This window comes from Eleginops maclovinus, chromosome 18, assembly GCF_036324505.1.
Source record: "Eleginops maclovinus isolate JMC-PN-2008 ecotype Puerto Natales chromosome 18, JC_Emac_rtc_rv5, whole genome shotgun sequence".
Taxonomy (NCBI): Eukaryota; Metazoa; Chordata; class Actinopteri; order Perciformes; family Eleginopidae; genus Eleginops; species Eleginops maclovinus.
This window is the reverse complement of record NC_086366.1, coordinates 7,354,294-7,367,336: the sequence shown is the minus strand read 5'-3', so window position 1 is coordinate 7,367,336 and position 13,043 is coordinate 7,354,294. Positions and strand designations below refer to the sequence as shown.

Genomic DNA, 13,043 nt, shown 5'->3' with positions numbered 1-13,043 from the left:
AACTAATACTTTCACATCGCTCGGATCCTATGCAAAATACACACTACAGCACTGTTTATGTTTGTTAACACCTTGAAAATGTATCTGCAAATCTGGTAAGAGCTATAAAGATGGATAGTAAAGTAATTCTGCTTAATAGCATCTCTAATACTCTACATGCTCTATATTTTGCGAATTTCTACAAAGCAAAGGATATAAGTGAACTCAGGCAATCTGCACCTGTACTGTGCCCACAAATATATGTACTAATGGACTATTAGTACACATTTACATTATTTATAGACTTAATACAAACATCTGCTAAGTATAAGCATATTTGAATGGATTTTTTTTGGTTTATACATTTGAAAAAACCAACAACCCAGTGTATGTATTTTTTTCGAGGGGTTATGAATATTTACACTTCTTAAAATGCAGTTTTTCAACAGGAGATGGCAGGCTTGTAGCAGTTTCCATGAGGTAATCCACACTGACGTGTTCTTGTTTAGCATAAATGTTGAGAAAGGTAGACAAAAATGTATTAGAAGAAAACAGGTCACCAAAAGGGCTGCTGCTGGGTATAGTAAAATGTGCTAGTTTAACCTCAAAGTGTTTTGAGTAATTCCATAAAAATCTATATTTTATTATTGTTATGAGAGTCCCCTTTTTCAAATACAGAGGTAACAAGGAGCATGTACTAGACCTTGCTGAATGTTCTGACTTTTTCTTACATCAATTGTCCAAAAATGAGGGCCAGCACAAAGACAGACGTTACACACTTGATTCTGCAGATTTCTGGATGTAGCATATGTGAATTACAAAGTGCAAACTTACATCTCACTGCATCCAAGGGTTGTTATCTGCAGAACAAGTTGATAGAGTAGGAAAGTAGGTTTATTTTGTAAACAGTTTGCACAGTATGATGTACTGTAGGTTGTTGTCTGGCTTTTGGTGCGTTCAAGTGCTCCTTGTCAATCTGCCATTTGTAGCTTTGACTTTGTAAATACGTGTTTTGTAGTAAAACACAAAGCTGTAATTTATATATGTTGTAATTTAACAATGATTTTTAAAATGATAACATGTACATGGACACGTGGATATAAATAACATAAAGCAATGCATTATAGGCTATATCAAGTGCATCACGTTTACAAGCAAAATATACTTACCTTAATCTTCACATACATCGCTTGGAAATCCATCTTTTTCTGTCACATAACTAATATCTATTCTAATGAAGTGTTACTGTACAAGTATGCTTTGATTTGTTTGTTTATTCACCCTGCAGCAAAACCACATGCCAAAATCAGTTATTCGTACAGGCCATGAAGGCATCATAAGACCGCAGGCGGTGACTTCAGCAGCTCCGCTAAACTTAAACATAGATCGTCACTGTAGCAGCAACCGGTAAACTTGAGAGCATTTCAAGTGTTTACAGTAACTCCGGGGGAAATTACCCGACTTTCTTTAGCTTAAGCGATTGATCAACACCGGATATATGCTACTCTAAATCATCAGAATGACAAGTGAAAGGGAGGCGGTTTCTGGATCTTGACATCTTGGGATATAACGTTAGCTAACTTAGCTTACAAAAAAAACACACGTTAGCTTAATGCTAGTTGTTAGTTTACTGCTTCTCTTTGTCCGGTAATATCGTACCAGTTAACCAATGCGGTTATCAACAGGTTAGCATCGACATCATACCAAGCTAACAGCCACGAACTCAAATTTATGCTTGTAAGCTATTTAACGTGGCTCACATATCTGAATCAACTTTCGCTGACGACAATTAAAGCACCTGAACGCCCCAAATAAAGACTGGGCATTAGCTTAACACAACCTAAATCAAGGTAAGTAACCAAATGTCCAGCTAGCTTCTGAACTAACGTTTTGTTTAGCCTTGTTTTGGGAATTGCAACTTTTTTTATTTTCCTCATAAGTTAATGTTTGCATTAAAACACGAACTAGTTGACCTACAAACGCTTAGCCTACTTTTTGCGTAAGCTCACCGTGAAACACACACACACACACACACATGGTAATATCACCTTGGCTGTCGCAGTTTAAATGAACTATAGCTTTATTATAGGTTGTATCCTTAAAATAGCCTAAACATGTGTCACCAGCTTCAGGCATGGTGTTCTGCCATGAGGACATTTATAAATGATTTCCCGTTTGCGAAATGATGCTTAATCTTAATGTTTGCATTAAAACATGAACTTGTTGATCTAACTTTTTGCATATTACTGTGAAACCAACACAGATGTGATAATGTCACCTTGGCTGTCACAGTTCACAGGAACAATTGCTTTACTGGGGGTTGTATTTTTCACACCCTGAAGCATGTGTCATCAGCATCAGTCGTGTTGTTTTCAGACTCAGAGTACTTTTATTGTCCATTAAATGCATAACGGAAATGTGTCTTTGGTACTGGCAAATAAAAAAAAAGAACACTCCCCATGTCCAGTGCAACATACAATTCATACACACTAAAAGAGGGGAGTTGCATCTTAAAGTGGCTAACTAGTGGCGGTCATAATAGAAGTGCAGAGTAGTTGTTTTCTTCCTCCTCTCGCTTGGGTCCATTAAAATATCAGTTGTATTAAAAATAAACAATTAACTATACATTACATTTATGTGATAGTGTCGGTGGCAGAATGTCCTAAGAAAGATCTTTGAAAAGGGGGGGCTTAAGTTTGAGTTAAGGTGTGGTTGTGTGTGTGTGTGTGTGTGTGTGTGTGTATTGGAGGGGAGACCTATTTAAACAGGCTGTTATTGAGGATGGTCACAGCTGATGGAATAAGGGTTCATTACAGCCTTTTTCCTGGCCATTGGGATCCTCAGTCTGCAGGAGGACATTCATAAATGAATTCCTGTTAGGGAAATGGTTATGTAGGGCATAAGGAAGCACTGTCATGTTTTGCTACGACACTTAAAGCCTGCCATGGATATGTGAATTAAAATATCCTCTTTGACATGATTCTGATATAATATGTTTAGTTAAGATGCACACGTCACTAATGACAGTAAAGCAACACATGTGTGCTGTATGTAGCGCTAACATGTGGTTGAACGTGCTTCTGTTACAGGACCTGAATGGCCTCCGTTGTTGCAGTGAAAACTGAGAAGCGACCTGCAGCTGATTCTCAGGATGCAGACTCAAATGCAAAAAAGCCCAGGTAAGCTCAGGTTCTGCAGCTGCACTCTGCCCGTGACTCATGCATCAGTTTTGTCTACGGTTGGTTAAGTTTGTTTTTTTTAACCAGTTCTGCATACTGGAAGGTGTTAGTTTCACACATCTTGTAACTCTACTTGAAAATGGTTTCTTTAATTCTTTGTGAAAGGATTTGAGAAGCACCATCATCATTAAATGTTTGCCTTCCTCAAAGGAAACTGCTGCCCAGCCTGAAGACCAAGCGGGCCCCAGAGCTTGTCCTGGTGATTGGCACAGGGGTGAGCTCTGCAGTGGCCCCTCAGGTTCCTGCTCTCCGGTCCTGGAAAGGCCTCATCCAGGCCCTGCTCGATGCAGCTAACGACTTTGACCTACTGGAGGAGGAGGAGAGCCGGCGCTTCCAGAAGCACATGCAGGAAGATAAGAATTTGGTCCACGTGGCTCATGACCTCATCCAGAAACTCTCTCCGGTAAGACTGCCTGAGCATTTTCCTCTGCACCACCCCGTCCCATGTGTACAAACACACAGTAGACACTCTCTTACGTCACTGTCATTTCCTCAGCAAGGCACATTTTGTTTCAACTTCCATGGAAAGAGATGATACATCTTATCTCATTTAAACTTCTTCAGCTTATGACCTCTGTGTTAGACCTTTTCTTCAATCCAAACGCATGCTTGTATTTTTTAAATAGTTTATTGGTGTAGGAATAATAAAAACCCTTTTTATGGTTTACCACAGTTAAAGGGCTTTATATGCCCCATCAAATCTTGATCCCTTTTTATAGAGATAATTACAAAAAAACATTAACTTTAAAACAGAAGTCCGTCAAATCCAAGAGTACTAGGGTGTGATGTAGAACACCACAATTATAGGGTGATATTGGAAGTTCGGCCACTTATGGTTGGGTTTTTAAAGCAAACAGAAACTTCCCCAAACTGAGCTAATAGTGTCAACTAGTGTCAAAAAATGTTCCTCTTATTGACTTTGTTCCTGTCCTGTTCTTGGTATCATATCGTGTCTTTTGCAAGCAAAGAGAAAAATAAAAATACAACAAGCTGGACATCAGTTATTCTGGTTTAATATAAGAAATGTAACCACCTGACTTGTGTGGACATCCCATACATTTGGTATTGTGAAAAAGGGTCAATATTAAATGACAAATGCAATTTGTAGCTCTGCAAAATCCCCTTTTCATATCATACTCTAAAGATGTATCAGCAACAGACTCATGTCACAGCAGAGAAGACGTTACACCATGTGAGAGCCAAGAGGACCAGAGAAAAGTAAATATAACTTGTGTGAGACAACAGTTGAAAAGAAGGCTTTAGGCGAACAGTGTCAAAGGGAAGGCAGTGTTCAGTAGCAATAGTCTTTTTGGGTTTGAAGACGACAGCAAAACGCACTTTTTTGCGGCACAAATGGTTACTTTGCAGCCTAATACAACATTCAAAATGTCATTAAAAACGATCAAGTCCAAAAAAAACTATGAAAAGATTCCTGCCACCTGACCCGACCTTACAAACACAACAAGATATTTATTCAGGAAGACAACAGAAGCAACATATATTTATCTTTTTTAGAATAAATTGGTCTTAGAACTGCATCTATTTTGCACACTCGTATAACGTTGATCATGTCAGCAGGGTTTTGTCTAAAACTAGTAACAGGGGGTGCTGAACCCTCCTAATTTCGGCGTGCGCCCTCATACCAAAATGCTGATTTTCCCCGTAAAATTTTAAAGTGGTGCCAGAAAACAATTCTTTTGTTAGTCAGAAACGGTATAATTACTTAGCGTCAGACGGCAGAGACAGCTTTGTTTTTACAGAGGTCCGACGTCGCTACTCTTGTTTACGTCTGTGGCGCCATCTTTTATACAGGCGGCGTGTTCTCGTGAGAATTTGTATACAAGATCAGCGCCACAGTCTTGTCCTCCTAATATTTGTTTCTATAAAAAACCCTATCAGTATTTGTTTGTTTGAAGTAGGTTGGTCTTTTATAGTGTTTTCTTTTTATTCTTGTACATTTGTATTGTGTATTTCATAGAGATACTCAATATTTCATTTCTATTTTATCACATTTTTTAACCCATGTGCAATTCATTGTTCACATGCTGCTGTAACAGAACAATTTTCCAAATTAGGTTCATACATTTTGAGGAAGCAAAACATTTTATCCGTGTATATTGTGTATAGAACATGCAGCAATAAACCATTTGGATTGTTACAAATAAATGAAATTCAAATCTTTTTGGGGGGGGATTTCCATATCACTGAGTTGTCTACCTGTATTGAACTGGTGTGGTCTGGTGCAGGGCTGGCAGATGGGAGCCTTATTGCAGTTTGCCTCCTGTGTTAGTCATGTCTCATCGCACCTTTGACATTGATAAAACACGCTTTGTTTCTGCCCTCCGCCCGTTGTCGCAAAGGGAACAAGCAGCGCTTTTATGGCTTTATCCATCGTGTTTATTTCAATCCACAGTCGTGCAGACACCAGCCCAACGCTGCTGGCTACAGTCACAGCAGGCTCCGGCATGCTGAGGGTGAAAAAAAACAAGCATAGACTAATGTGAACCAGCACAGATTTTTCATTCAGACAGATTTAAAACAACAGCCAGCATTTAGTAAAGTACAGAAGATTACATGAGTTAGTAGTGACCCATTCACTTCTGCAAATATGTTCATGGGTTATCACTAGACCTGGGTTAATGATTTTACATATTTTGCATATGAATGTGTGAGAGACTTGCCTTTTAGTCGAGGTGAATTATATTTACCGCTGCAAGAGCTTAACCCACTTTTCATGGAATTGTGTTTCGGATGGATTACGGTGTTTCCGATAATGAGGCTAATCTGAAGTAAAAACTAGTTTATTTTCTTGTAAATCCCCTCTAATGTTTGACCTTGGCAAAGAAAAGCCTAATAGCAGATTTCCCGACAAGTTTATTTGCTTAATTCAGCCCAGAAATATAAACTATTATGTCCGTAGGGGTCAGTGGAGGAGACTTTTGATCATATGTTGATAATCATTGTGTGGATGAACTGAGATCCGTTGTGGTTTATATTTTCCAGGTCAACTATCATGGTGAGATAAAGTCTGTGGAAGAAGAGACTTTATAGCACTGTATGATAGGACATCCAATAGAAAACGTGGGAAAAGTCAGCACATGTTACAGCTGTCACACCTATATGTATGCCTGTCAACAGAAGAGCATTGTGAAGCAAACATACAACCTGGAGTAAAACATAGTTCTAAACAATAATCTATTAGAACACATATTCAAAACCAGAGTTGTTTACTTGCATTTCATTTGGTACTTGCATAAGTCTCGAGTCAGTCCAAGGACACAGTGATTAGGGTGGGGGCTGTAGACACTAGATGTGGATAATGAGCTTCTTCCTGTGGAAAGGACTCTCGCTGTTCAGCCCATTAAAGCTGTAATCTCTGAAAGCATTTCCTTGTGCTAAGATCACCTTGGTCCCTGCATCTCCACACTACAGTGCTATTCTTAGCTGCCTGTCTCTCAGTGTCTCTGTTTTTTTTTAAAGAACAGGCTGTGCCAGGTAAGGGTGAGGTTTAGACCCAGCCCATAATCAGTCTCAGGTGTGGTGTGAGATGCTGCTTGAGGAGTTGTGTAATGGATCAGAGAGCTACATGGTGTGTTTGGTACAGGACATGGCTGCACTGGAGTAGGTATTTGAAAAACAGGCTCACACTTGACACCTGAAGTCTCACTTGAGTAAGCACTTGGAGGGGAATTCCTGTGGAGGGCAGTGCAACTGGGGGAGTCTTGGTGAAATACAAGTAACTATGAGCAGGTAGTACACATGTTTAGATCTAAGCTCTAGTTTAGTTAAAGTAAATAGAAATAGGAACTCTGATTGAAAGTAGAGTATGAATGGTTAAATAACCAGTCTGTATTTAAGGTCAAATTACACTACTGTGGCTTTAATTTATCCTTTCATTTCCTTAGTGTCATCATTCTGTTGTTCCGACTAGCTTGGAAGCAGCTCCGACCAACAATAGAGACTGTCATTGCACTGTTGCTCAAACTGGTCTAAAATGAACACGTGGTGAGGTCACATGGTATGAAACTGTCTACTCATGAATCCAATCTTATTAAAAGGCTGCTTGTTGTAGGATGTTTAGAAGCATACTTGATATCTAATCAATATCTTAAGCAACCTTGGGTTTCTAGAAAGGTACTATATAAATTGTATTATTATATGTATTATTATATTTATTATTATTATTATTATTATTATTATTATTATTATTATTATTATCTTTGCAATTTGAAACTTGCCAACTGGTATTTAATTATGTTTTACCACAAAGCCAGTGTGGTAATTTGGATCATGTTCAAACATGTTTAACAAACCATTTCCACACGTATCTGCCCCCTGCTCCTAACACTAGGATGGGTTAAATGCAGAAGTAAAAATGAGTGTGTGTGCTTTACTGTGTACTGTACGTGTATGAAGATAATAAAGAGGGTTTCATTCAATTCTTCCTCTTCTAGTGATGGAGGATTTAAACCACTGACAGTCGGGGTTGAGTCCCTCGTAGGGCTCACTCAAACAAAAAATGTATACTCAAGTTAAACATGTTTTGTTAATGGGGAACATTACGTCAAAATAACCCTTCATTCTCTTTTTTGTTTCCATCAGAGGTTATTTTATGAAACACTTTATTAATCATGAAGAACCATTTATAAACCAATTCTAACATAGTTTTCATAAATCAATACAGGTTGACTATTTGGCAAGATGACTAAGCCTTTTATTGGCTATCTAGCTTACTCCACCTTCTTCATCAGCCAACGTCCTTGGTATCTGCTGTTCACCGAGTTGATTCTCCCCCCCATCCATATTGATGTTTTGTTTATCTCTTGTCTTTTAAAAGCTTATTAACAATTTATGAAGTGTTCACAACCTAATTAATAATTGAACTACAAACTATTCGTAAACCCTTAATAAGGGCAGTCTTATTTTAAAGTGTTACCGAATATGTTGCCTTCGACACAGTTCATCATTGCCTCCTTCCTCTGTCTCTTTTCCCATGGCGTAGGTCTTCGGCCTTGGGGTTGCTGTAATCTCCTTTAAGGAGGGGCAGCTTGGGTGCTTTGTTGTTGCCAGTTTCTGACCGAGCACAAGCTACCATGAGGTTGTTTAGGGACATCTAGAAGCCCTTCTTATCTGGAAACGTAGGTTCCCTGGAGTATATTCTTTTGCCATGGACGACAGCTTTAGTTACATTAAGGATCCATATTTGTTTAGTCTCGCTAATGTTGATTATCAGTCTGAAATGGTTAAAACCTCGGACTGCAGAGGAGATCTTCAGAATTGGTCGTGCAACCGCTCTGTCAACTCGTGGCTGCAGCAAATGTCTTGTCAATTCTCCGGCCGTTAACTTCATAATAAACCTTCAGTGTTTGCCATCAAAGTTCCAGCTCTCCCTGTGTCTCTCTGAGTTTCGTCTCCATTTCTTCAGAAGTTTCCATCACAGTCATACTTTACAGAAAAGACTTCACCACCAAGTGTACTTCAGCCTCAGGATCTGTGCTCCTGGGATCAATATGTATTTTTCATTGCACAAGTTGTACTTCTGCACTAGATCACAGTGCTGCTCTTTGTCCGCTACGCTTCCCCTTCCTGCTGTTATCAAACTGCATGCAGGGCTGGTTAGAGGAGCATAGTGGAGAATTGATCATCAAGATTAAGAAGGTAGACGCAGAGTCAATGTGGCCGTCTGTCTTGAGTGCATCTTGCTCTATATAAGGTGTTGTTTTCATTGCGTATCAAAACGTACTGTGAAACTACCTTGTTTGTCAAGGTATCTTCAGTTATATCACATCTTAACCCTGTATTACAAATATTTATAATGTTTAAACTACAAAACGACTTGCACACTTGACACATTTATACATTTACTTATTATAAAGTAACTAAGATTTTGCTGTACAAACTCAATTAATGCTCTCATTTTCTGTCTTTTTTTCCCCTCCTGTATGATCCATGTTCCTTGTGCGTTACCCCGGCTGCAAATCATAATTAATCCCTGCATTTCCTGTCTTTTTTTTTTTTTCATACAGAGAACCGGGAATGTACGATCCACGTTCTTCAAGGACTGTCTGTACGAGGTGTTTGACGACTTGGAGTGTAAGATGGAGCACGCTGGGAAGCATCTGCTGCGCTCGGTGCTGCAGCTGATGGAGAGCGGGGCGCTGGTGCTCACCACTAACTTCGACAACCTGCTGGAGATCTACGCCGCTCACCAGGGTACGAAGCTGGAGTCTCTGGACCTGACAGACGAGAAGAAGGTAACCGGTTTCCCATCGTGATCAGCCTTTGATTGATCTGCCTCAATCAGCATTTTGAAATGAGTGTAAAGGTCACTAAAGCAACTAGCTTGTAGAAAGTAGAAAGTCACAGGTAAATCGCCCTGAATAGAAGTTTTGGTGAAGAAGAGAAGTGAAGTTTTGGTGAAGAAGAGATAATCCTTTGACCTGAAAGAGCCTGTTTTAAAAAAAATCTCTGACAGGTGGAGAAAGGTTAAAGTTCTAACCATTACTCAGCTGCTAGTCCAATTTTATAGATTGACCAATATTTGCTTTTGCTTTAAGACTTGGCTGAACGAGACGTGTGTGTGTTTGCCAAAATAAACCAGTTTGTTTCACTTCTGACAATTTTCTCTGCCAAAAGCCAATCATTCAATGATTATGTTATTTATTTACCAGCTCATATAAAGTTCATTTTTTGTTGTTCATAGAACACAAATGTACAAGAATTGGTTTGAGGCTTCTGAGAGACATGTTGCTTTGCCTCTCAGTCCTGGTATTTATGCCTCCTCTCCATCAGGGCTAATATCCTTTAACTGCTGTTCAGTGATTGTACTCCCAGCCCAGCCAGAACAGGATTGAGTGCAATGGACTGTTAAGTTTGCGTGTGTGTGTGCTTGTGTGTCTAGGTATTGGAGTGGGCTCAGGAGAAACGGCGGTTAAGTGTTCTGCACATCCACGGCGTCTACACCAACCCCAGTGGTATCGTGCTGCACCCTGCAGGCTACCAGAATGTACTGAGGAACACTGAAGTGATGGTGAGCGCTGGAAGTGTTCACTATTGAGTGCTGCAGGGATGGTGTGTTGACGCAGGCCGACCCTGAAGTTAGCATAGCAAGGGCGCCCTCCACAAAAAGCCGATTGATCTTTCCATTAGATTATGGCCAAAAATAAGCTCTGTGGTTAACAATTATTTATGAAACTGACCGCTCTGTTCAAGAAGTTAATTTCCACATATAAGCATAAATGCTATCTCTAGAAGAGCAATGCTAACGGTAGGCCATAATCAAACTACAGGACGGTTGCATGGCTTCACATCACCACCACTAAAGTTGCTAAAGCTAAGCTAAAAGTGGCTAATGCTTGGCATAATGATTTTTAGTGCTCTCATTTGATATTGCTTGATATCAACAGCCATTTTCATGACACACAGAAGATAATTAGTTATCTAGTTATGGGTTTTAAGCTGTAAAAAACTTGAAAATCTCATAAGCGTGTGTTTACCACAGATCTTATTTCAGCCGCCTAACCAAAAATCACTTTCAAAACACCATTAACTTTGAGACAACAGAAAGTGCCAAAATGGTAACTCAATTCCGTGTTTTAGGACTCATTCCTGCACCACTCTATAGGTAATGTTTCTGACAAAAGGACTTTATTTTGAGATATTCTCCACTTAACTCATGAAGTGTAAATGACCAATGTTGCTTCTGTCTGCACACTTTGTTGTATTAGAAATCTTTCACCTAAGTAAAATAATAAAATATTACCGCTGGTCTCTGCAGCGTGAGATCCAGAAGCTGTATGAGACCAAATCCTTTGTGTTTCTCGGCTGCGGGCGCACAGTGGACGACACCACCTTCCAGGCTCTGTTCCTGGAGGCCGTGAAACACAAGTCGGACCTCGAACACTTCATGCTCGTACGACGAGAGGACGTGGGCGAGTTCAAGAAGCTGCGTGACAACATGCTCGACAAGGGCATCAAGGTCATCTCCTATGGAGACGAGTATGCCGACCTGCCCGAGTACTTTGAGAGGCTGGCCAACGAGATCTGCAACCGCGACGTGGCTACCAACGGCTGGGGTACGCACGGTTAAAATACATTTAGCAGATTTGATTAAGGGAATATATTGTCGTCAGTTGTCTCTTTTTGACGTTTGTTTTGCGTAGAGTGATGCAGTGATGATGTATTATTTAAGGCTGACTTGGAAGTAAGCATTGCAACGGCTTATTTTTCGGATATTGCAGAAAATAAAACTTGTGGCAAGCAAACATTTTTGATACCTACACCTTTTTATCAGCGGGATAATTTCAACATATTAACGCCACTTTTTGAAAGGTTGAAGCATAAATACAATAAGCAGATCTAAACAACTAATGTAATGTTATAAACAAACTAAATTACAGTCGCACGACTTAATGTCACTGCCACTAAGGTAAAGGCAGGCTTGTGTTTGCTGGAATGGTGTTAGTAGTCTTATTTAGTCACTTGTTATTCTCTTATTTTATCCAACCAAAAGCTACTTCAATACAAATGACACTGAGATGAGGGACTAGAAAGTGTCAAAATGCTAACTCGTTTCCCTTGTGACGATTCATTCTTTATCATTTCAGTTTAAAATGTGTCTTTTTGCTCCCTCTCTCGTTACAGGGTCTCCTTCACAAAATGGGGAAGAACAGCAGAACGGATTTAACGGCACACAGAAAAGCCTCCTTCAAGGTTAGGACTAAATGATTCTTTGACTTCACACAGTGGCCACTGGGGAGAGACATTTCAAGAATAATAATGTGAAAGGCTTGTTTTCCTGCTGTATGCTGGTAGTTAGAAAATTCAACTCTGTTTTGGATTTTCCGTATCAAAAGAACCTGCTGGTATTCCTTTACACAAACATACATCTGACTCTGCTGTAATGCTTGCATGGCAGTCGGTGGTTGATTCTGTTTCTCATGTGTTCACCTAAGTCCCTTCCTTCTCTTTTTGCCCCAGACCTTCATTCTTGACAGGCACACAGTCGGGATCAGTATCAGTCATTTTCCTCCACAGCTCCGTCATGACATCAGGCTACTTTTGGTAGCACAAGTCTGATTTCAATCAATGGATTTAAGAATCTGGGAAAACTATGGACCACGGGAGACCTATAAAACTGTTGTCTCACAGGTGTCTGTGATTTTCTTTATTATTATCTTTGGTTTAAAAAGGGAAAAGGAGAAGTGTAAAGTAACTGCCAATACTCAACCTCTGTTGAACTGAACTGTTATGACTTGTTGCTCAACATTTGGAGAGCTGCAGTAAAAAGCAACTTTAAAAAAATGGTGATGAAATGTGCTGTTCTGTATTCGAAATGGGACAAATCCTAGATCCACTGACAGACGTTCACGTCGCTGCATCCATTGGATTGCAAATATGCAAAAACAATCTGTAATGCATTAACCTAACCGTCCTGTAAGAGGACTTTAACGCACATCACAAGCTCTTAACCAATGGCAATGCTGGGTTGATGTACTAAGTATTGTTTCTGTGGTGACCCTGAAACCAGTCAAACTTGACTTGCACACTGCTGGATGGGTGGAAATAATTATCACAATGATGGAAGGCTTACTTGCAAACACATTTTTATAATCCTATTAAAAATAAAAGTCTTCATAGCAGAGAGGCTCCCAGCCTGTAGCAGTCACTTTGCCACTCCTGTGCTGAATATGTTCTTTGTAAGCCTTTTTTGTAATTTTTAATACTTGCATGTATTTTCTGACATAGTATTTATAAGTACTATTTTCAAAATAAAGCTTTTGGTATCCCATTTTTCTTGTCATTCTTGATAGAAACAGAAAGAAA

At 39.6% G+C, this 13,043-nt stretch overlaps 1 protein-coding gene across 1 annotated transcript; it reads left to right on the top strand.

Moving 5' to 3' along the window:
* The first annotated feature begins 1,337 nt into the window (after positions 1-1,337).
* Positions 1,338-13,008, top strand: fam118b (family with sequence similarity 118 member B). The gene is made up of 8 exons (XM_063906763.1): positions 1,338-1,829; positions 3,069-3,158; positions 3,369-3,621; positions 9,245-9,472; positions 10,120-10,248; positions 10,996-11,293; positions 11,862-11,930; positions 12,198-13,008. The coding sequence occupies exons 2-8, from the start codon at positions 3,076-3,078 to the stop codon at positions 12,209-12,211; spliced, it is 1,074 nt and encodes a 357-aa protein (XP_063762833.1). The 5' UTR covers positions 1,338-1,829; positions 3,069-3,075; the 3' UTR covers positions 12,212-13,008.
* Positions 13,009-13,043: the final 35 nt, after the last annotated feature.

What these genes read in the sequence shown, in the direction of transcription:
- fam118b (XM_063906763.1), top strand. Translation starts at nt 3,076, where the DNA reads ATGGCCTCCGTTGTTGCAGTGAAAACTGAGAAGCGACCTGCAGCTGAT. An exon ending in TCAAATGCAAAAAAGCCCAG is followed by an intron (nt 3,159 to 3,368) that starts GTAAGCTCAGGT and finishes CCTTCCTCAAAG; the next exon opens with GAAACTGCTGCCCAGCCTGA. An exon ending in TGAGGAACACTGAAGTGATG is followed by an intron (nt 10,249 to 10,995) that starts GTGAGCGCTGGA and finishes TGGTCTCTGCAG; the next exon opens with CGTGAGATCCAGAAGCTGTA.